General features: G+C 33.8%; 1 protein-coding gene across 1 annotated transcript in view; it reads right to left on the reverse strand.

Annotated features, from left to right (window-relative positions):
* Positions 1-713: 713 nt before the first annotated feature.
* The window catches only part of LOC127698384 (WD repeat and HMG-box DNA-binding protein 1-like), a 53636-nt gene continuing 28326 nt past the window's right edge, over positions 714-26023 (reverse strand). Inside the window, exons 14-27 of the mRNA XM_052201818.1 lie at positions 25646-25727; positions 24873-25038; positions 22823-22940; positions 20471-20579; positions 18848-18909; positions 18109-18223; positions 15511-15642; positions 14623-14843; positions 13179-13255; positions 7243-7325; positions 5958-6092; positions 4453-4538; positions 3755-3890; positions 714-2790 (exon numbers count right to left, since the gene is read on the reverse strand). Coding sequence (XP_052057778.1) covers positions 2614-2790; positions 3755-3890; positions 4453-4538; positions 5958-6092; positions 7243-7325; positions 13179-13255; positions 14623-14843; positions 15511-15642; positions 18109-18223; positions 18848-18909; positions 20471-20579; positions 22823-22940; positions 24873-25038; positions 25646-25727 — 1699 coding nt within the window. The 3' untranslated portion in view covers positions 714-2613. The remainder of the gene's footprint in view (positions 2791-3754; positions 3891-4452; positions 4539-5957; positions 6093-7242; positions 7326-13178; positions 13256-14622; positions 14844-15510; positions 15643-18108; positions 18224-18847; positions 18910-20470; positions 20580-22822; positions 22941-24872; positions 25039-25645; positions 25728-26023) is intronic.

Here is a 26023-nt window from a genome sequence, read left to right on the forward strand (position 1 = left end):
TCGGCAATCTTGGTTCGCGGATGGGGTCATAGGACACATTTTTTAAACTAGATACCCTAATGATGATTGTGGACAAGTTTGGTTAAATTTGTCTTAGTAGTTTCAGAGGAGAAGATTTTTGTAAAAAATGATAAAAATTTACGAAAAATGGTTAAAAATTGACTATAAAGGGCAATAACTCCTTAAGGGGTCAACTGACCATTTTGGTCAAGTTGACTTATTTGTAGATCTTACTTTGCTGAACATTATTGCTGTTTACAGTTTATCTCTATCTATAATAATATTCAAGATAATAACCAAAAACGGCAAAATTTCCTTAAAATTACCAATTCAGGGGCAGCAACCCAACAATGGGTTGTCCGATTCATCTGAAAATTTCAGGGCAGATAGATCTTGACCTAATGAACAATTTTATCATCATCAGATTTGCTCTTAATGCTTTGGTTTCAGAGATATGAGCCAAAAACTGCATTTTACCCTATGTACTATTTTTTAGCCATGTTGGCCATCTTGGTTCGCGGGCAGGGTCATCGGACACATTTTTTAAACTAGATACCCTAATGATGATTGTGGACAAGTTTGGTTAAATTTGTCTTAGTAGTTTCAGAGGAGAAGATTTTTGTAAAAGATTACAAAAATTTACGAAAAATGGTTAAAAATTGACTATAAAGGGCAATAACTCCTTAAGGGGTCAACTGACCATTTTGGTCAAGTTGACTTATTTGTAGATCTTACTTTGCTGAACATTATTGCTGTTTACAGTTTATCTCTATCTATAATAATATTCAAGATAATAACCAAAAACAGCAAAATTTCCTTAAAATTACCAATTCAGGGGCAGCAACCCAACAACGGGTTGTCCGATTCATCTGAAAATTTCAGGGCAGATAGATCTTAACCTGATGAACATTTTTACCCAGTCAGATTTGCTCTAAATGCTTTAGTTTCAGAGATATAAGCCAAAAACTGCATTTTTACCCCTATGTTCTATTTTTAGCCATGTCAGCCATGTTGGTTGGCAGGTGGGGTCATCGGACACATTTTTTAAACTAGATACTTGAATGATGATTGTGTTTAAGTTTGGGTGCATTTGGCCCAGTAGTTTCAGAGGAGAAGATTTTTGTAAAAGTTTACGGACGACGGACGCCAAGTGATGAGAAAAGCTCACTTGACCTTTCAGGTCAGGTGAGCTAAAAATAGGATTCAAATGAATGTTTATTTTGTTAGCACATCTGATAGTACATGTATTGCAGCAATTTAAATAAATATATGCAGTAACACTGTCTGAACTTTACTCTACAGGATCTAGAATTCAATCTATAAAATTGAACATTTCTATAAAACATACTGTGGATTCATTTATTTTCGTGGGTACCAATTTTCGTGGATTGAGGAAAACTTGCATATTCGTGGATATTTAAATTCGTGGTTTTGGCAAAGTCTGCATACATTCCTAAAGAAAATTTGTAATTCGTTGAACATTTAAATTCGTGGTTCCCCTGTACCCACGAAATCCACGAAAATTAGTATCCAACGAATATTAATGAATCCACAGTATTCAATTTTGTTTTCATCAAAAAATGCCTCCAGTTCCCAAGGGTAATAGCCTTGACAGATTTAACAGAAGAATACTTACTTTAAATATATAAATGTAATCTTAAAAATATGTAATATAACAATATTCAAAAATAAATAATATATCAACATAGCAAAAATTGCAATTAATCTTTTGTCAATTCTTTGATGCAACAATAGTAGACATACTGATACAGCTTGCCTGTATAATTGATCATGACATATTATGTTGAAAGTCTAATTGATCACAGTTATCCTGTATGCCCATGTTTAAAAAATATGTACTGTGAGCATTTCCTCATAAAGTATAACACTGTCTAAAGCTTGGTGCCATGTATCAATAAGCTATGACATGTAGTTGCTATGATGATTGTTGGTTGCTTAACGTCCAGTCGCATAGTGACCAGATAAAAATAACTGACTATCCATATTATGTCTAACTTAAAATGGGGAATAAAAAACAATGCATGTGAATCAATGAACCATGAAAAAGATATCAAGGACAGGTGACACCTGTCAAACAGAAATTTAATTATACAATGATTCTATAAAACAAATACAGTTGAACTTAGTAACTGAAAAACTAACATAAGCAGAAAAAATAAATAGTGTTCAATGAACAATGAACCATGGGTCAAATCCTATCAAACCTACACATACAACTTATTCATAGTAATTGAAAATACAAATTAATTATAAAAATTTCAAATTAATCAAAGAACATGAAAATGGAGTTTTAAAACATATAACAAATAATTCTACAGGTTATATTATCAACAGAAAAGATAACCAAAACAACAAATAATCCAAGATTTAATGACATTTGTATAAAAGATATAGCTTATCAAAATTACGACCTTCTGAAATAAATAAAGCTTAAATCAAAGAATTAATGACATGGACACATATCTCATTTTCAGCCACATTAGTGTGGAAAAAAAATGACACACAAATACGGCTGCAAAGTATTATATTAGACAGTTTTGTACACAAATTTGTTTTATAATTTTTGTTAAAAAATCAGCTTTTATTCAAAAATCATTCTTTACTGAATGCAAACCCAGCTAGTTTAGTGTTAGAGTTTGATGATAAAGGCTTTGAGATTTCTTTTTTCTTTTTTGAAGCAGAGTCTGAATCTTCATCTCTTTTTCTCTTTTTATTGTCTGTGTTTTCTGTGTTCTCAGATTTTAACTGTTTTGCTTTCTGCAACCATTCCTATATTAGACAGGAAAGAACAATGGATTAATAGTATTAATTATTAATCAATGAAAATTACCTGAAACCATGTAACATTTAAAATCTTCTATATTTTGCAGTGGAACCATTCTGTAGAATCTTAACTTGTAAACAAATCACACCATACAATCCACCTTTTCGTTTGAAACCTGACACTACAATCATGCACCCTGTTGTAACAAAGCACAAGCAGTGATGGGAGGCACTAAAATTAATTAATTGTAAGTGGTTGCATTTTCCTTAGAATTTGCAAGAATTATAAGTAAAATGAAAAACTTTATATTATGGATTGTTGGGAGTCTAAAAAAAGTCTCCCTTGAGTTAAATTTTTTAATACAGGTCTGTTACACAGTGTGTTTATTTATAAAATATTACTTCAATGCCTGAAAAATATCAACTTTTTTGTTCAGGCTTAGAAACTTGTAACCAATGAGGTTTACCAAGCCCTTCAAAGTTTTCTTGTCGATAAAAATAAAGCTTATATTTTCTTTTGAAACTGATCTTAGTGTTTTTATACTCAAGCTAATGATGGCTATAATGATAGCAATTAAAATACTAAAACAGAAATAAAACTTATTTTCCATCCCAAAATGTGAAGAAATGTGACAGGACATGAAATTGACATTGCACAGAATATATCACTTTGTTATAATTTTTACAAAATTTGGACCAAAAAGAAATAAAATGTATTTTATGCTTAACTTTCTGCAATCAGGATTTATTGTATCTACTTTAACATGCACCCATGTGTAGCTTCCTCAACTTTTATATATTCTGATATTTGACATCAAGTACTTCTTCTCAGTTTAAATTTTTAAAGGCAAGTTATCTTTCCTGAAATAATTCAGGGAAAACTGCTTTAAGGTGCTATATTCCTAAATGTATTAAACTTGATTTTCTGCTTTAAATTGAAAAATCACAACAAAAAAAGTTTTGAAGCTACCTGTCTCTGCTCTTTTGATAATTCTCTAAATCTTTCGGTTGCTACTTGAGTTAGGTCTTCTTCAGACAAGTCTGGGAACTCATCTAATAATTCTGTCTTATTATCCTCATACCACAAATCAAATGCTGATGCTGTTCTATAAAAATATGAAAGACATATACAATAATCTCATAATCATGTGAAAGTTTCAAACCTTTTATGGGGTATAATCCCCATTAATCTCATTTCTCCACGTTTGTTCTGAAAGACAGCAACTATTCATAATATCTTATCTGCATAAATTTTCAATTTTGTCATTTCCCTCATTTTAAATTTACAAAATTTCCTAAAATGCTCTACAAAACTACCAAATTAAATATCAAGAAATAAGATAAAAAGTGCATCACTACACATTGTATAAAGTAATCCTGTCAAACTATTTAAAAATATGATTTGGCATTGAAAAAGTACGTTTGAAGAAATATCATTTATTGATACAAGAAACTAAAATCTTCCAAATATTTATTTTGGTATCACTACTTTAAAACTCAAATCATTCATTTAAATTTTGCCATGTGAAGTATGTTCAAGACCTAGATATAAGAAAACATGAATAGCTAAGAGAATCTAGTATACAATGTATCTTTCAATGATGATGTTAATATTTTACTTTGTATTTAGAACAGTGGCAGTTTTGCACATTTTTTAATATATCTTACTTTGTACTTGGAGCTGTAGGAGTTTTAGACATTTCTTCTTTTTCAGATTTCTTTGCTGTTAACAGCTTTTGTTGTGAAGATGAACTCTTAAAAAAAAAAGATTTTTTATTAGCATAATGTATTATTACTATTTCTACAATACTATCTTTTTTCCTTAATTTTTATCAACCAACAGGATAAATTATTGCTCAAATGCCCAATTTGAATAAAAATGGAAACGGTTCCTATTACAGCCAACAGATAAAATTGAGAATGTAAATGGCGAATGTGTCAAAGAGACAACAACCCGACCATAGAGCAGACAACAGCTGAAGGCCACCAATGGGTCTTCAATAAAGCGAGAAACTCCCGCACCCGGAGGCGTCCTTCAGCTGGCCCCTAAACAAATAAGTATACTAGTTGAGTGATAATGGAGTCATACTAAACTCCAAATTATACACAGGAAACTAAAATTAAAAATGATACAAGACTAACAAAGGCCAGAGGCTCCTGACTTGGGACAGGCGCAAAAATGCAGCGGGGTTATACATGTTTGATGAGATCTCAACCCTCCCCCTATACCTCTAGCCAATGTAGAAAAAACAAACGCACAACAGTACGCACAGTAAAACTCAGTATAAGAGAAGTCAGAGTCCGATGCCAGAATAGGAAACAAAAGAAAATAAACAAAATGACAATAATACATAAATAACAACAGACTACTAGCAGTTACTGACATGTCAGCTCCAGATCTCAATTAAACTGATTGAAAGATTATGTCTTCATCATATGAATATCAGGCACAATCCCTCCTGTTAGGGGTTTAGTATTATACCGTCATAAAATATATGAGAAGAACATAACCCGTGTCATGCCAACAACTGGTTTTAGAATAAATGTGTTAATTCCGATGCAAAGACCCTATAAGTGAATCAATATTAAAGCATTATTACAGGGTCATTATGAAACAACAAAAAATTCAAAATGACTAACCGTTTTCACAGATCACTCTACTCAAATAACTGTGATTTCATAATGGCCCTATTATATGTCCCTCCTATTGCCCAGGTCTGTAATAATTGTCTGAGGGAGTCTGTAATTGTCCGAGTTAATGTCCAGGATCATTACAGTTTCCAAGGCCATTAATACTGACCTTGGACATATAACAGGGTCATTATGAAAACACCTATTAATTATTACTATAATAATATATGTAATTTTTATGAGATACTGTTTTTAATGCCAACAAAGAAAGGTTTAAGGTCCTCTACAAGCTCATATGAATAGCCTTTGACAAGTTCTTATTTTGAAATATTTCTAATCAGACAACATTAGGTGTAAATGAAGGCAATACAATGTAACGACCTATGTATGTGTATATGAAGTGCTCATTGTAGTGCCATTTTCTTACTGCAATATTTTTTCAATAGTAAAAAATTCATAATTTCTGTAAAAGCTACTCAATGTTAAAACTTACTCAGATATCTTTATCCCCCCCCCCTTTTTTTAAACTATTAAGAGCAAACCTTTTTCAGTACAGGTTTAGAATTTTTTATGATGACTTGCGGAGCAACTTTCTCTGGTTTCTTTTTACTCATAGCATCAAAGACTTGTGTTCCTCTACTGCTTCCTCCAGTTGACTTCTGTTGAGATGATGAAACCTATAAGAGATAACAAGTATAACACTGTTATTAATGATAGGCGCTTTTAAACATCAGCAATATAATTCCTTAGCACTTTTTGGTTAAAAGTGTGTCTTCCCAAGATTTATTCTTTACTTTTCTGCTTAGGACTGTTCCAGAATTAAACATATGTATGGGGTACATGGAAGGCACTTTTTTTAGGCCCTACCTACCCATACAATTTTTATTATACTTATAACTCTATAAAAGTTCTAAGGAAAATGCAACCACCCACAAATAATTATTTTGATTGCAACCCTACCATGGTCAGTTTTGGAACAGCCCTACTCAAAACAATGGATTTAAAATTCAAATTTGCTGCTTTCATGTAAGCTGTTTTTGGAGTAAGAGCAAAAAACTGGTAAGCTGAAAATAAAAAAAATGTCCTGGTAGGGTAATAAGTTTTGTTGCAGACTGTTAGATAGCTTATCTAATCAAAGTGCACAAGAGTATTGAAAAGTAAAGATTGCTTTCATTTGCAATATGACCTTAAAATTAATCATTGCATACATATTTAGGCAATATTTTGAATTTGAGTTATCCTCCTTAGATAGATTCATACACCATACAATACTTCTGTAAATTTCAAATTCTTGACAAGTATGATTATACACATACACATTATTTCATAACTTAAATATCTGAGCATATATAATTAATAATTACTTGACATGGACATGGATAGGATCTAAAGAATGTTCACCTCACTGCACTTTGTTCTTTCAGCTCTCAAAGGTAGAGATGAGGCATGGAAAATATACCTATCAAGTCAGTGATAATACGGTTTTGATTGCATTTCATTCTTTACCCAAAAATCTGGCTGAGCTTGTTGGTCTACTACTAAGCTGATTGTGTCAAATTCTGCATACAAGAGTTAGGAAAGATGGAATTTCCTTAAACACTTGAATTTGTGGTTCATTAAAACCAACAAAAATTAGTACCCCTCAATAATAGTGAATCCACAGTAACTGAATACCAGAAATAAACTAAATTGGGGTATCAAATTATCACTGATTTCTGTTAATTTCATATATACTGGTCACTGTTTTTTTTATAATAGATCAATTAAACTATAAAATACATATAGGATTCTAAGAATGTTTAGAAATATTATATTTTCAAATATGACCTTGAAAGGATTTGATCTTCCTTGAGACAAAAATGAAGGTCTTGCAGGTTTTTCTTCTCTCTCTTTAATGTTCAACATCGGACCTGAAAATAAAAATGATAATATCTGTATATGAAGAAATCTTTTCCCTCTATCTATTCTAAATCATAAATGACATTAACAACCAAACTTCTTGTTTATAGAACTACAGCCGAACCTGTATTAAGCAGTCACTTTTCGGAAGTATCAAAAGTGACCATTCAAGAGAGGTGACCTTTAAAATGAGGTTCCGAAAAAAATTCTTATTCCAACATCACCTATGGTCAGGATCAGGCCAAATTGTTTTAGTGTTATCCATCTGTAGAGTTATGGTTCTTGCGTCAGTGAATTAAAAACTAGAGGCTCTCAAGAGCCTGTGTCGCTCACCTAATTCTACTTTGGTTTTGGAAATCATGTAAAAATAGATTAAAATCATAACAGATACCCTAATAATGAGTGAGGCCAAATTTGGTTCAATATTGGTCCTGTAATTTAATAAAAAAATCCTGGTGGCCATCTTGAACAGTAAATCGGCAACAAAGTAGCAACACTTAATCAGCACCTCATAAGAAACATTTATGCCATGTTTTGGTTTCATTCCATTCAGTGCACCTCTAGAAGAAGCATTTGTATGTATTTCCCATAGGGTCTTATGTTAAAGGAAGTCCCCCCATTGGCGGCCATCATGGATGAAGGATCAGCTTCAAAGTAACAAAACTTAGTCAGCACCTCATAAGGAACATTCATGCCATGTTTGGTTTCAATCCATTCAGTATGTGGTTCTCTAAAAGAAGACATTTGTATGTATTGTCCATAGGGTCCTTTGTTAAACATTGTCCCCATCTGGCGGCCATCTTAGATTATGGATCGGCTTCATAGTAACAACACTTGGTCAGCACCTCATAAGGAACATTCATGCCATGTTTGGTTTCATTGCATTCAGTGGTTCTCTAAAAGAAGACATTTGTATGTATTTCTCATAGGGTCCTATGTTACACTAAGTCCCCCGCTGGCTGCCATCTTGGATGATGGATCAGCTTCAAAGTAACAACACTTGGTCAGCACCTCATAAGGAACATTCTTGCCATGTTTGGTTTCATTCCATTCAGTGGTTCTCTAAAAGAAGACGTTTGTATGTATTTCCCATAGGGTCCCATGTTAAACTAAGTCCCCTGTTGGCGGCCATCTTGGATTATGGATCAGCTTCATAGTAACAACACTTGGTCAGCACCTCATAAGAAACATTCATGCCATGTTTGGTTTCATTCCATGCAGTGGTTCTCTAAAAGAAGACATTTGTATGTATTTCCCATAGGGTCCCATGTTAAACTAAGTCCCCCGCTGGCGGCCATCTTGGATTATGGATCAGCTTCAAAGTAACAACACTCAGTCAGCACCTCATAAGAAACATTCATGCCATGTTTGGTTTCATTCCATTCAGTGGTTCTCTAAAAGAAGACATTTGTATGTATTTCCTATAGGGTCCAATGTTAAACTAAGCCCCCTGCTGGCGGCCATCTTGGATTATGGATCGGCTTCAAAGTAACAACACTCGGTCAGCACCTCATAAGAAACATTCATGCCATGTTTGGTTTCATTCCATTCAGTGGTTCTCTAAAAGAAGACATTTGTATGTATTTCCTATAGGGTCCAATGTTAAACTAAGCCCCCTGCTGGCGGCCATCTTGGATTATGGATCAGCTTCATAGTAACAACACTTGGTCAGCACCTCATAAGGAACATTCATGCCATGTTTGGTTTCATTCCATTCAGTGGTTCTCTAAAAGAAGACATTTGTATGTATTTCCCGTAGGGTCCTATGTTAAACTAAGTCCCCCGCTGGCGGCCATCTTGGATTATGGATCGGCTTCAAAGTAACAACACTCGGTCAGCACCTCATAAGAAACATTCATGCCATGTTTGGTTTCATTCCATTCAGTGGTTCTCTAAAAGAAGACATTTGTATGTATTTCCCATAGGGTCCAATGTTAAACTAAGTCCCCTGTTGGCGGCCATCTTGGATTATGGATCAGCTTCATAGTAACAACACTTGGTCAGCACCTCATAAGGAACATTCATGCCATGTTTGGTTTCATTCCATTCAGTGGTTCTCTAAAAGAAGACATTTGTATGTATTTCTCATAGGGTCCCATGTTAAACTAAGTCCCCTGCAGGCGGCCATCTTGGATTATGGATCGGCTTCAAAGTAACAACACTCGGTCAGCACCTCATAAGAAACATTCATGCCATGTTTGGTTTCATTCCATTCAGTGGTTCTCTAAAAGAAGACATTTGTATGTATTTCCCATAGGGTCCTATGTTAAACTAAGTCCCCTGCTGGCGGCCATCTTGGATTATGGATCAGCTTCATAGTAACAACACTTGGTCAGCACCTCATAAGAAACATTCATGCCATGTTTGGTTTCATTCCATGCAGTGGTTCTCTAAAAGAAGACATTTGTATGTATTTCCCATAGGGTCCCATGTTAAACTAAGTCCCCTGCTGGCGGCCATCTTGGATTATGGATCAGCTTCAAAGTAACAACACTCGGTCAGCACCTCATAAGGAACATTCATGCCATGTTTGGTTTCATTCCATTCAGTGGTTCTCTAAAAGAAGACATTTGTATGTATTTCCCATAGGGTCCAATGTTAAACTAAGTCCCCCGCTGGCGGCCATCTTGGATTATGGATCGGCTTCAAAGTAACAACACTCGGTCAGCACCTCATAAGAAACATTCATGCCATGTTTGGTTTCATTCCATTCAGTGGTTCTCTAAAAGAAGACATTTGTATGTATTTCCTATAGGGTCCAATGTTAAACTAAGTCCCCTGCTGGCGGCCATCTTGGATTATGGATCAGCTTCATAGTAACAACACTTGGTCAGCACCTCATAAGGAACATTCATGCCATGTTTGGTTTCATTCCATTCAGTGGTTCTCTAAAAGAAGACATTTGTATGTATTTCCCGTAGGGTCCTATGTTAAACTAAGTCCCCCGCTGGCGGCCATCTTGGATTATGGATCGGCTTCAAAGTAACAACACTCGGTCAGCACCTCATAAGAAACATTCATGCCATGTTTGGTTTCATTCCATTCAGTGGTTCTCTAAAAGAAGACATTTGTATGTATTTCCCATAGGGTCCAATGTTAAACTAAGTCCCCTGCTGGTGGCCATCTTGGATTATGGATCAGCTTCATAGTAACAACACTTGGTCAGCACCTCATAAGGAACATTCATGCCATGTTTGGTTTCATTCCATTCAGTGGTTCTCTAAAAGAAGACATTTGTATGTATTTCCCATAGGGTCCCATGTTAAACTAAGTCCCCCGCTGGCGGCCATCTTGGATTATGGATCAGCTTCAAAGTAACAACACTCGGTCAGCACCTCATAAGGAACATTCATGCCATGTTTGGTTTCATTCCATTCAGTGGTTCTCTAAAAGAAGACATTTGTATGTATTTCCCATAGGGTCCTATGTTAAACTAAGTCCCCCGCTGGCGGCCATCTTGGATTATGGATCAGCTTAAAAGTAACAACACTCGGTCAGCACCTCATAAGAAACATTCATGCCATGTTTGGTTTCATTCTATTCAGTGGTTCTCTAAAAGAAGACATTTGTATGTATTTCCCATAGGGTCCTATGTTAAACTAAGTCCCCCGCTGGCGGCCATCTTGGATGATGGATCCGCTACAAAGTAACAACACTTGGTCAGCACCTCATAAGGAACATTCATGCCATGTTTGGTTTCATTCCATTCAGTGGTTCTCTAGAAGAAGTTCAAAATGTAAAAAGTTTACGCCGACGACGGACGACGGACACCAAGTGATGAGAAAAGCTCACTTGGCCCTTCGGGCCAGGTGAGCTAAAAATGGCAGATTCCAGCTGTAAATTTGAAGAAAACATTTGAAATATTTTAATATTCTTGGAGAAATAAGTCGGTGACATGGTTTTCAATGGAAACAGAAGGGAGTAGGACACGAGGAATTCATGAATTCACCTCATATTGCTCAATCTCGGTTGCAAACAGATTTCGATACTGAAGACATTTATTTTTTGTCATGATTATTTCGGTAGTTGAAAAATTAAAATGACCTTTGTTAAAAGTTGAAATGGAGATTTCGTGCTACAAATAGGTGACCGCTGATTTGAGTTAAATTATATAGAGAAAACGTTTGAGAGGGTATGAAAGTGGCCGTTGGAGGCAGGTGACCGCTGAAACGAGGTGACCGTTATTGCAGGGTTGACTGTATGTTTAACTATTTACGAGGAATATAGAGATGAAATATTAATTAACTATGGTGCTTTTCTAAAGAATGTACTTCAAAGGCAAAACCAAACCAAGGTAGGTTATGGTGACTTAATATCTGGAGGATGAAATATGAAGATATGTTGTGAAGTTCACCTTTGACCTCAAAATTAATTTTGGTAAAAAGTTGGACATGGGTTCAAAATATAATATTTGGAAACTATGTCTCTAAATTTCAGTCTATCAATAGCTGCTGTGATCTAAACTTTTGACCCTAATTCAGTTGCAGTCTACCTCAGCCAATTGGGGCATTGTCCAACCTAGTTTCGTAAAGATATTGTCAACAACTCAAAGGATTTTGTTCAGCAACTGTAATGTTGATGTCAGGATACCCAGATGCCATTTATCATACTATATTCCTAGTTTGAATTCATCGCAACTCAGCCCAAATAAATATCATTATACTTATCTTAATGAAGAGTAAAAACCTTTTTACAAACATTTGAAGGTTTGAAAGAGTTTGGCAATCTTAAATTGCTAATAAATTTTCCTTTTTATATTTTTTAGTTTTAGTTTTTGCACTGCCTTTATGTTTAGGAAAAATCGTTTCTATGTAGGACTGGACTTATATTAATAATCTTTGAGAATATTCTTCAAATGTGTATATTGTCCTGAACATGCAGGAAATATTTGGAACTAGGCATTAAACAACAAACAATCAATCAAATAGGTATATAAAGTGAGACTTAAAACTTCATTGTATACAAACAAATTCTACAACGTTTGAAGGCTCAAGAATGAAAATTGTAAGATAATACCTTTAGACAAAATGAATACCTTTCAAAAAAAAATATGCAAAAAAATGAAATAAGTTTCACTATTTGGAAAATCTGCAATAATTCTCCAAATGTGTACACAAAGTGATATTCATTGTGGCAAGTTTAAACACTCTCTATTATGAAAACTGTTGCAGGAGTTAATTACACCAAAGTTCTCCCGGCATGTGCACCCAACTAATATTTCACACCATGCTGCACAGTGGACAGAGTTCAACTTGACCAATAAACAGCTGCGCCATGAGTGCATGATACGCCCGTCGCTTTTTCAAAGAATGAAGTTCAATAACTCCTAGCTGTCATATCAGAAATTTATAAAAAACTAAAGGGAGGTTGTTTTAATAGATATAAACCAGTCACCAAAGTTTCATGAAAACTGCTCAAAGCACTTTTGAGTTATTGTCCGAAAACTGGAAAATCACCCCTTTTTATAAATAAAATCCCATAACTCGGAAACATAAAATCTAAAATTTATAAAAATCTTAAGGGAGCTTATGTCAATAGGTATAAACAATTCACTGAAGTTTCATGAAAACTGCTCAAAGCCTTTATGAGTTATTGTCCGAAAACTGTAAAATACCCCCTTTTTAATGAAAAAAAAACATAACTCGGAAACTTAAAATCTAAAATTCATAAAAATTGAAAGGGAGCTCAAGTCAATAGATATAAACAATTCACCAAAGTTTCATATAAATTGGATTAAGCGTTTTTGAGTTATTGTCCGACATGTTGACAACTGACGGACGGACAGACGGATGGACGGACAACAGTATACCATAATAGGTCCTGTTAATGGGCATATAAAAATTACTTAAAAATATAAAATATACCAGATATGGCAGGCTCTTCCTCTTCATCTTGTGTATTACCATTGGTATGTGACCATTCTGTTTCAACATGGTTATGTCTACAATAATCAACACATAAACAACAATTTGAAGCATTAATTTGTTTCTTTAAAAATAAAAGATTGTGTCCATGGGACACAGATGCCCTCGCTTGTAAATATACAGCTAATTCAGCATTTTTTTAATTTATAAAGGGTTATAAGTTTCATAACATTTGGTAAAAGCAAAGCATACAAATTACAAGTGAAACTGCAAGCTACTGCTCACTGATGATACCCCGCCGCAACTGGATAATTTTAATAGTGTAAAAATATGCAAGTTCTCAGTAAACAGGAAGTTGTTGAGTGATGAATCTGAAAACACATCACACACTATAGCTGACTTATATAAACCCTGAAACCAAATTTCAGAAATCCTTATGATGTATTTCCTGAGAAAGATGCAAGGAAAAATATTCATGGGAAGGATGGACGGACGAACAGAGAGGTAAAATAGTATACCCCACTTTTTTAAAGCGGGGTTATAATAAGTTAAAGGAAAGGAATTAAAATTGTAGCTTGAAAAAGTGTGTTGCCATTGAATTTTAGTGTGTCAAATGTTTTACAGTAAATGTAATTAATCATGATAACAATACAAGAACAGCCTATATAATTTAATAAATGCTATATTATTATATATATTAGTGTTGTCAAATAGAAGTTTTGCCCAACCAGCTACTTGGATAATCTTTCGACCGATTAACCGGTTAGGAGATAGTAAAGTTGATGTTAAAAAGCCTGATCTACAGTACTCTACAAATGCAAGGTTTTTGGTACGATTAATTGAAGTTTATCCTTGGGCATTATAAGGCTTGGCTTTGAGCATTCCTGGTTAAGTTTTACTTTTAATAATCCAATACTACCATTTTTGAGTCAGTACTTCGTTTAAAGTATGAAAATGTCTTTGAAAATAGAGATGGCATATTTGAATGTAGGTCTACACAATATTAAATCAAAGTGAAATTATTCAGCTTATAACTGTTCAAAATACATGTATGCTAATTATGTTTACTTAAGGTTTTGCCCAAAGCTGATAGACAAGTTGTCTTTGTGCTAATTAATTTTGTAATGTTTTCTAGATTAACAATGGTAATCAAAATACTGGACAATTGATCTATCTAATTTAGTAGCAAGACGATCATTTTAAAATTCAACAAAATGCATTATTGATTTTAATACACTTTAATATCAAATCTATTTAAATGGAAAATAGTCCAGTTAACCGGTTAGCTTTTTGGGTATTCCATATTTGGTCCTTCTGACGGTTAACTGGTTAACCTTTGACAACACTAATATATATCAATTCAAATATACCCCCTTCCAAACAAATGACTCCATTAAACTAAAATTTCTATGTGAATATCTAATTATTATAAAATATTCCTCACTGATTGTACATTTCTGTTCTGAAATCTTCTTGCTCTTCTTCGATGTCTTCTTCTTGTGCTGTTTCCTCAGACTTTCTCATTGCCAACTCACTGATTCTCTCTGCCAATTGTATGTGTTTAAGTCGACTTGCATATTTAATGGCTAACTGTAGAGTGTGCTCGTCTGGCATCATCTCACATACTTCCAATGCTCGGAATTCTCGCTCTGATCTGGCTGACAGCTAAAATCAAAATTATTTATGATTATTATACTATAGTATGAAGAATAGCAAATAAACTGCTCTTTCCATCACACACAACTATTTATTTGTATTTGACATGACAATAGGGTTTTCAGTCCTGTTTTTATCGTATGTTCTCCCTTGTAATTTTTGTTGATCCACTGATCGAGAAAAAAATTTGAAGGGTTGAGTACAAAAAAAAAAGCTTCTTTAACTCTGCGATTTGCTAATGTATCTGTTTCACTTCTTTGTCAGTGGTTGTCTAAGCATTTTCTGTCTCTGTTGGTGGTAATGGCAATTCTTTTATAATCTTTTAAATAATACTAAATATGACTGTACTTTTCACAAGTCAGGGGATATTTAAAGCTTGATATATGTTATAGACTCTTGTCAAATTTTGAAGACAGTATGGTGTCCTCTTAATTTTTTTGCATTGTTTTGATGCTATGCTCCACAACTCCTTTTATTCATAAGCTTAAAGAATGATTCCTCATGTCATTATTTCTATATTGACCAACTAAAAGTAAATGATTCAATGAAGGCTGCTTGAGTGGAGTATGTTTCACATCTCACTATTGGTTAGAAAATTGCTGGAAAATAAATATTTGTGCCAATATTAATAAAATAAGTTCCATTCACAATACATGTACACCACTGAATTACTTACAGCAAACAATTTCATTAGAGCCTCTTGTGAAGGTTTTAATGCTTCATGTTTCAATCCACCATCAAACTCAAATCCCTGTGATGTCCAGTGGTCAAAATGGTTGGCAAATAGATGAGTTCTGAAGAAGGTTTCCTTTAAAAAAAAAATTAGATATATAACTATCAATTAAATCTTCTGGCAAGTAAACAATATATATATACATATGTCATGGCATCTGTTTGATGTGTTCTCATTCTTATCAGTGTTGTATGTAATTATAATATTTAAAGGAACAGGCAGTAATAATGGAAAAATATATATGCAGTTTTTAAAACGATGTGTTAATTTTCTCAAACACTACAAACAGTATTAACAGATTATTTCTTTACATATAACATGCTATGCACACAGAAGCTAAATAATCATTAAAAAGAATGACTTCAGCTGTTTAAATACAGCAAACAATGAGATATATACTGCACAAATGGCAATAGAATAAACTGTTGACACAGAGATATGTCTTGCCTATCGGCATAAAATAAAACTAGAGGCTCTAAAGAGCCTGTGTCGCTCACCTTGGTCTATGTGCATATTAAACAAAGGACACAGATGGATTCATGACAAAGTTGTGTTTTGGTGATGGTGATGTGTTTGTAGATCTTACTTTACTGAACATTCTTGTTCCTTACTATTATCTCTATCTATAATGAACTTGGCCCAGTAGTTACAGTGGAAAATATTTTGTAAAAATTTACAAAAATTTACAAAATACATGAAAATTGTAAAAAATTTACTATAAAGGGCAATAACTCCTTAAGGGGTCAATTGACAATTTTGGTCATGTTGACTTATTTGTAGATCTTACTTTGCTGTACATTATTGCTGTTTACAGTTTATCTCTATCTATAATAATATTCTAGATACTAACCAAAAGCTGCAAAATTTTCTTAAAATTACCAATTCAGGGGCAGCAACCCAACAACGTGTTGCCTGATTGGTCTAAAAATTTCAGGGCAGATAGATCTTGACCTGATAAACAATTTTACCCCATGTCAGATTTGCTCTAAATGCTTTGGTTTCAGAGATATAAGCCAAAATCTACATTTTACCCCTATGTTCTATTTTTAGCCATGGCGGCCATCTTGGTTGGTTGGTCGGGTCACCGGACACATTTTTTAAACTAGATACCCCAATGATGATTGTGGCCAAGTTTGGTCAAATTTGGCCCAGTAGTTTCAGAGGAGAAGATTTTTGTAAAAGTTTACGGACGACGGACGCCAAGTGATGAGAAAAGCTCACTTGGCCCTTTGGGCCAGGTGAGCTAAAAAAGAAACAATCTGATGGACAGCAACATTGCTAATTAATTCCAAGTCGCTGGACCAACTAGTGGGTAGGATCTCGAAATGGTTGACAAACTGAGATGTACAGACAGTAATGTAACTTTATAGAAAAATATTGTCTATTGAAGTAATTCCTATCAAACTGACTTAATCAGAAAACTTAACATTGAAAATCGTTAATTGATTGAAAGACCCTGGACAATAACCTAGGGGGCAGGGCCTTGAAGTAGTCGTTAAACTGATATGTACTGATAGTAATGCAACTTTATAAAAAATATCATTGATCTATCGCAAGTAGTTCATATCAAATTAACTTAAGCAGAAAACTTTATCATTGAAAACTGCTAATTAATTGAAAGTCACTGAACCATGGCCTAGGGGGCAGGGCCTCAAAATAGTCTTCAAACTGATATGTACTGATAGTAATGCAACTTTACACAAAATATCATTTATCTATCACCAGTAGTTCCTATCAATCTAACTTAAGCAGAAAACTTAACATTTAAAATGGCTAATTAATTCAAAGTCACTGGACCATGGCCTAGGGGGCAGGGCCTCAAAATTGTTGTCAAACTGGTATGTACTGATAGTAATACATCTTCGTAAAAAATATCAATGATCTATCACAAGTAGTTCCTATCAAACTAACTTAAGCAGAAAACTTAACAATAGTTGACGCAGTTGCTGCAGCCAGCGATGTAACAGCAATCCCTATGTCTCACTTTTTTGCCACTTCCGTTCTTACACAAAGACTTAATTCATACCATACTTATTACACCACTGTCCAATGGTGGAATGCTCACAAACATGTTTAACCCCACCACATACTCAATGTGCCTGTCCAAAGTAAGGAGCCTGTAATTCAGTGTTTGCCGTTGGTTCATGTCTGTCATATTTGTTTGCCAAATTGAATTGTTTGGCTGTTATTATTTTTTCGTTTGAATTGTTTGACATTTTTCATGTCAGGGTCTTTTATAGCCAACTATACAGTATGGGTTTTTCTTGTTGTTGAAGACCTTAAAATGACCTATAATTGCTTTCATTCTCGTAACTTGAACTCTGGTGAATAGATGTCTCATTGGCAATCATACCACATCTCCTTATTCTTACGTTGTAATTGTTGTGTGTTACATTTTTACATAGAACACATGTTGCTATGTGCTACAAGTTTACATATTTTTGTGTTACCATTTTACTCACATGGTTTTGCATGTTACACATTTTCTAGACAACACTTTGCAAAGAACTTTTTTTTATTACAAAATTGAATACAACTTACTTCATATTGACTTTTTTCTGTATGCATTTCACACAATGGTAACTGGAAAGGTAGAACTGAGACTGCAGGACGAGGTAGAGTAGGTGGGTATCTAGATCCTTTACATGGTATACATCTACAATAAATCAGGATACTGCAATAATAGTTTTTCAAGGATGTTATAACTTTCACCAAACATACATCTGTTATCCCCATCTGGAAATTTCTATTTCAATTATGCAATAAATGGTGTCAATGATGACTCAAAACTTCAATAAATATGTGATGAATGAATTTCTATAATATGGCTGTTGATCAATGAGCTGTGATAAGTATTTTTATTTTAATACTGTGGATTCATCTATATTCGTGGGCATCAATTTTCATGGATTGGGTAAACAATGCATATTCGTGGATATTGGATTTCGTGGTTTTGCTAAAGTCTGTATACTATCATTTAAAATATTTGCACTTTGTTGAAAATTTAAATTCATGGTTCACTTTTTACCACAAAATCAACGAATCATAATGAATCCACAGTATATTTGATATAAAAATTGTCTGTCTTTGTTCCTAACTTACTTCAGAGACAATTGTGAAGCCTCATTGTGATATTATTTCACTTAAGATTACTGAAGGTATAATACCAGGACTCCACTTCAATGACAATCATCATTACCTGTTGGATGTGTGGCAGTCCATTAATAAACTATTTAATTGAATGAAGTCTTATAGTAATAATTTCATCAATGAGACCAACCTGAGCTGTTGTGGATTTTCATTAACTCCTACGATCCAGTAGTGATCTGACTTGCCTTTTGTCTGAAAATACAAAATTCCAATAAAATTAGTACACTAATTATTTGAGTATTTCCCATTCAGAACAAAGATAAACCATTTATCTTGCTGGATCTGCATGTTAAATTTGCTGCAGGACGTTAAGCTTTCTTAAATAAGTCAAAACCAATTACCCTAATTCCCAGATACAGCATTAATAAATTACTAATACATCATTTTCTATTTGCTATAATCATTAAACTTTTGCTTGAGATTTGGGCGAAAAGTAACATAAACTGCATTGCAATCAGTCTAATCTTACTTTTATCCATATCGTGTATGTAAGCAAACAACAAGAGCACGTCTCACTACATATGGATAATTAAAAATGTATGTAACTTTTATACTTTGTGAGCTATAGCTAACTGATTATTTTATATAGTTGTGTTCGTTATAGGTCTGTTTTGTTTTTGATGCTTTTTAACATGTTTAATGGTTGTCTACATAATGTTAAGTCTTGGGCATATCTGGGTCAATATCCATTATGTGCCTCAAAGTGAAAAACTAAATTATAATATGTAATAAAAAATTCAAGTGCATTGATATTGGAATTGATGCCATTTTAAACTGATTTTAACCATTTGTACTGTTTTGAAGAGTAGAGAACCATTGAAAAACTATGATTATTAAATTAAACTGAATTTCAGGAGACTTTTGGTTTGAAAATAGGGTTTTTTAAGCTCAAAAAGCTGAATAAAATAAGTCCCTTCTTGGTTTGCAAAAATTGTATATCCAACGTATATCCAATTTATAAAGTCTAAAATAAACAATTTACAATGCATTGGCTCGATAATATGTATCAGCATTTCGTGTGTATTTTAGTCTAGACGCCATCTAATTAACCATCAAGGTGACCTCCCAAGACTGCCAACGGTCATATAATCCGATGTAAACATATATATAGATATAAATAGATAGCGAACTCGTTAATCATCATGTTTTCCTGTATAAGAATGAGTTTTTGTGGATATAATCAGTCAATCAAATGGTTTACCCCTGTTTCACTTTCAATGTTGACATTCTTTTCCTTTTATTAACTGAACACGCCTAATTCATGTGTAACCCAACTCTAGCTAAGGGGTTAAATTGAAGGTCACATGAATACGGATTCAATGAGGTCCAATTATTCACTTGCAAATGAATAATTCATCAGCAAAGTTTCTTTGCTTATTTTGATAAAATTGAACCAAAACTGGCTTCTAAAAGTGAATTATTTTTCACTTTTTCACTTTCATTAAAGATTGAAAAAAAAAAAAAATCAAATTTAATTTTTTTCATATCTCATAGCTAATGCCCCTTTAATAAGCTATCATAAATATCCAAGTTTACAATATGGGCAAAGGAATTGAAGAAAATTTTGCTTTTACCGCCTACCTGAAAATTGAGCATATTGAAGAATGCTGAAGAATGAAGTGCCATGCACACTAGAAACAGTAGCAGACATTTAGTACATAGTTGATTACTATTTCCATCTTACAACCATACAAACTATAATTATATTGCTATAGTTTTTTGTATATAAAATCAATGTTTCTGCTTTACTTACATGTGACTTTGTGTTGGCAACCTGTATCCAGTTGGGTCCAAAATTTCTGTTGAACATTCTAACAATACCTAATGAGTCCATATGAAAAGGAGTTCCCTCTGCAGAAAATCTGAAAATAAATTTAACTTATGAAACACACACACAAAAACCTATGAGAAATTAGAACTCTATATAACAAGTTTACACCCCACAAGCATCTACAAACTCAGAACAAAATGTCCCTTCATTGTTCTTTCCATAGTACTGAACATTTGTAGTAATTTTTACCATTTTATAGCTTAAATATTATACTACAGAAATTTCTTGGATAATCAAATGAATTCATTGATTAATAAGGATATGAGATGTACGTATGCTAATACAATTGCATACCAAATATTCTTGTCTGACCATTAGTGGTTAATCTTAAACTGACCTAATACAACCTTGATCAAATTGTGGATGCTGCCACTGGAAACAACACGCATAAGTCTCACCTCTGTTACTTGTCGAGGTGGACAAAAAAATAAAAGTACTTTCAAGAGAAGGACCATTTACCGTTTATAATGATACTTTGCCCATCCTTGAAAAAGTTGACAGTAAAGAAACAGGTAGAGAGGTTTGAAATTTATAAATAGAAAACAGACATATAAGTAACAGTTTTTGCAAATATAAGAGCTTACTTTGAAGCATTTTTAGTTGAATCTCAGTAAACAAGTGAAACTGCGAGCTACTGCTCACTGATGATACTCCGTCGCAACTGGATAATTTTAATAGTGTAAAAATATGTAAGTGTTTGGTAAACAGGAAGTTGTTGAGTGATGAATCTGAAAACGCATCACACGGTATAGCTGACTTATATAAACCCTGAAACCAAATTTCAGAAATCCTTATGATGTAGTTCCTGAGAAAGATGCGACAAAAAATATTCATGGGACGGATGGACAGACTGACATATGGATGGACAGACAGAGGTAAAACAGTATACCCCCACTTTTTTAAAGCAGGGGTATAAAAAGCTATCCTGAATTAAACAGGGTGGGTTCCACAGGTTCAGGCAAACATATCTGGTAAGCATATGTTAAATAGTGAAAATATGAACTGACAGTCTGATGGACAGATATGAGAAGTGAAAATATAACTTCAATATCAGTCCAGAACTAATCTGGAACTCATTAAAAAGGTAAGTATATCTCTTACATGATGGTATTGGTAAGCAATTGTTTCATTCTATTTCAAAGCATAATATAAGATAACATAATTGTTGACAATTTCCTGACAAGTTAAATTCAATAACTCAAGAAAAACAAATCTACACATTTCTAAATAATGCTAAACAACTGTGAAATGTCTTTTGCATTTCAAAACATACTGTAGGAGAGATGGTGCATGCAAATAATTATCGACAGACAAAATGAAAACCATAGGGCTTCTGCATCTTTGATGTGGGTCCTAAATGAGTCTCCCCATCCACTAATAATAAGTCTTACCAAAACCATATCCATGTTAATTTTGGAGAAAAGGGAAGATGCTCACCATTTGCAGTGTCACTTACTTCGTCGATGCAAGACTTGACTTTTAAGGTTCACCATCTTAAAAGTATTTCCAATCAAGGAAGAGTTTAAAGAGACATGTGTACAGGTTCATAATTAATGATTCTTGACCCTTACATGCCAGAATTGACTAGAATTGACTGAGAAAGAGGTTCTTTTTTAAGGTGATGCTTATCCCATCCATGCCAGAGTTGTCTACACAGGGATAGGCTTATTCAATATGATACTTACCCCATCCATGCTAGGGTTGACTTTGGAGACAGAGGGATAGGCTCTTATTCAATGCGATACTTACACTATCCATGCTAGAATTGACTTTGGAGACAAGAGGGAGAGGCTGTTATTCAATATAATACTTACCCCATCCATACTCGAGTTGTCTTTGGAGACAGAGCCAAAGACAGAGGGAGAGGCTCTTATTTAATATGATACTTATCCCATCCATGCTAAAGTTGACTTTGGAGACAGAGGGAGAGGCTCTTATTTAATATGATACTTACCCCATCCATGCTAAAGTTGACTTTGGAGACAGAGGGATAGGCTCTTATTTAATATGATACTTATCCCATCCATGCTAAAGTTGACTTTGGAGACAGAGGGAGAGGCTCTTATTTAATACGATACTTACCCCATCCATGCTAAAGTTGACTTTGGAGACAGAGAGAGAGGCTCTTATTCAATGCAATACACACACTATCCATGCTAGAGTTGACTTTGGAGACAGAAGGAGAGGCTGTTATTCAATATGATACTTATCCCATCCATGCTCGAGTTGACTTTGGAGACAGAGGGAGAGGCTCTTATTTAATATGATACTTACCCCATCCATGCTAGAGTTGACTTTGGAGACAGAGGAAGAGGTTTACCATTAAGAATGTTACGTCTTTTCCCCTCAACAGTCATTAATATTGTACCAAGACACTGGTCTCCTGGAATAGCTGCAAAAAAATAATATGATGAAATGTACTTAAGAAATTCTTATTCACTCGAGTATGGTTAGTATTGTCTGTTGTACTATATATTTGCTAGTATTTCCTGTTATCCTTTTTATGTATCTAATATCAGAAAATGTTATATGCATTGCAGTCATGACCTCCTATTTATCATAAGTGACATAAATATTGGAATTTAAGAGAGTATATAAGTACACACACATTTGTTCAGCAGGGGTAGGTAGGCAGAAATCATGAAGTCAATAATGAAAGAAATATGTTTATGAGATTATAACCTTATTTAATATGAAACCATAGAATCTTGTGGCATGTGGTCACTCCAATAACTTTCCAGAAACCCAAATTCAAACCTTTGTTGTCTTGTTTCTTCAAAGTATCACAAGATTTTCATCTAAGCCTTTTCAAGTTATCGCATGGTCAAGATATCTAAATTTGAAAAGATTTCATCAAAGTGTTTTCAAGTTATTGCACGGACAACACTCTAAGTATCACTTTTGGCTACTTAAAGGTCTACAACTCAACAACAATAAATGCTTAAATTGGGAAAATTGAACTTGACCTTTATTTAGTCACAGGAAACAATATATCTAAATATGAAAAGATTTCGTCAAAGCGTTTTCAAGTTATTACACGGACACTGTTTGGCAGCCACCTGCCAGGCCTACCGCCCACCGTACATTACCAGAATAATAACCGAAATTTTCCTTTGGAAATCTGGTTAATAAAAGAAATATGTGTCCACGGGAAACAGATGCTCCTGCTTTAAAATATAAGACAAATTCAGCAATATTTCCATTTATTAAGGGACATAAATAAAGAACGAGGAAAGTAACACCTGCCAAATTAGAAATTTATCTGTTTTTGGTGGTTATAAGCATTGTGTATAAGTTTCATAACATTTGTTTAAGGTAAACTGAAGTTAGAGAACGGAAACCAATTACAGACAAGAGCAAATCTTAATGCCCCTGTCGCCTAGCAGCGGGGACATAGAAATAATTAAAGAACCTTAGTGAGCGCGCTCACATACCCCACATCCCCACATTGTCATTGGAGAAATAAAATATGTGTAAGAAAAAAAAATTGAATCATAATTTCCTGTCAATATGCACATCTACATAGTATGTCCTTATTATTTACAAAGTTTTATGAAATTATGTTGTGTGGTTTCAGAGGAGTTGCGATGACAAACTGTTGCAGAAGTACATTGAAGCAAATAAGTTCAAAGGGACGTAACTCCTAGAAAAAAAATTGAATCATAATTTCCTGTCGATATGCACATCTACATAGTATGTCCTTATTATCTAAAAAGGTTTCATGAAATTCTGTTGTGTGGTATCAGAGGAGTTGCGATGACAAACTGTTGCAGTAGTTCATTAAAGTAAATAAGTTCAAAGGGGCGTAACTCCTAGAAAAAAAATTGAATCGCAATTTCCTGTCGATATGCACAACTACATAGTATGTCCTTATTATCTAAAAAGGTTTCATGAAATTCTGTTGTGTGGTTTGAGAGAAGTTGCGATGACAAGAAACAGGACTGACGGATGGACGGAGAAGACGGACGGGTCAAAAACATTATACCTGTTGCATGGGGTATAAAAAGCCTGAAATAATGGACAAAATGACAGAATATGTGGGTAAATTATAAACAAACAAAGTTAGTGAAAGAGACAATTCTTGGTGGAATCCATGCACAAAGGTCACATTGTTCCTTAGAATTGAAATCAAATACAAAAATAAACCAGTAAATGAAATTTGAAGTATAGGTCAGAGTGAACTTATTTGGGTAGGAGGTTGTTCAACTCCAATAAACTCAGCCTAAAACCCAAGTGGTATGTCCTAATAATTGAGAAGTGAACTCTATATAGTCACTTGAGCATGCAAGTCAAGACTCTATAATTAAGTAATAATTTAATATACCTAATCCTTTGTGATACACCACCATCAACTGATTGGTATGAGCAGTAATACATACAACAGGACCTGGTATACTAAACATCTCTTTCTGAACTCCTGCTATTGTAAACAGTCGTACATTTCTGGCATATGTTGCTACAGCAATCCAATCTTCCCCTATTGTAACTGCCTGCATTTAAAAAAAAAATCTTACTTGTACAATTTAGAAAAGCTGCTTCAGAATAGAGGTTGTGGCATAAATGCATACTGAATGATTTCAGATATATTTGCATGTACAGTAAATGAATTCTACACACTTCTGACAGTGTTTTCTCTCCATATCTTTTTTTAATTTCCTTTTAAAGGTTTAAAGATTTTTTTCTCTCAATATTCATAATCTCACAACCCAAAAGCATGTAAATTCAGTTATCTGTTTTAACTTATAGTTTATTTTATCGTTCACCAGGTAGTGTTCATTTTGTTTTCATATGTATCGGTCAGTCCTGTCCAGTATATCACTGCAATAACACTGAATAAAACTTTAAACCTTTTTTTCAAGGTGCCACTTGATTTAAAACAATTGAATGCTTTTATCTAATGGGCTGTACCTGTACCACCAAAACTCAACACAATTGAGTTGTAAAGCTTCTGGTCAGTTTGAACATCATTACGTTCAGAAAAAGAAAAAGTTTTATCATGAGTTATAAAGATTAATTAACAACTTTTGTAATCAATATTCTTTATCCTTTACTTTTAATAAGCTGTCATCAGTTTCTGTTTAATTACTATTCACCAACCTGTATATCTTCAGAATCTGGCATTTGTATTGACCATTCTTTACAGCTATCCCAGGAACCAAAATGTAAACATGTAAGTTTGCTGAAAAACAATGTATATCATTTCAAAAAAATTTACTTTTTCTGTACTTTCAGCGTTGTGTGTTAATGAGGGTAGCCCTATTTAGTACGCGGAAATCATAAGATAATACCAATATAAACAGTTTGGAGTCTTGCATTTTCCATTTTGTTTCTTTTCCTTACATTTTGTTTAAAATAAAATAAAATAGTTTTGGGTTTAAAAGATTGTGCAAAGTTTTTCAGGAACAAAAATTAGATTGTGTTACATTTGTGTTTTATAGGAAAACACTAAAATTGAGAACTATCTCTATGGTTAAA

The sequence above is a fragment of the Mytilus californianus genome, unplaced genomic scaffold (genome assembly GCF_021869535.1).
Source record: "Mytilus californianus isolate M0D057914Y unplaced genomic scaffold, xbMytCali1.0.p SCAF_4, whole genome shotgun sequence".
NCBI lineage: Eukaryota > Metazoa > Mollusca > Bivalvia > Mytilida > Mytilidae > Mytilus > Mytilus californianus.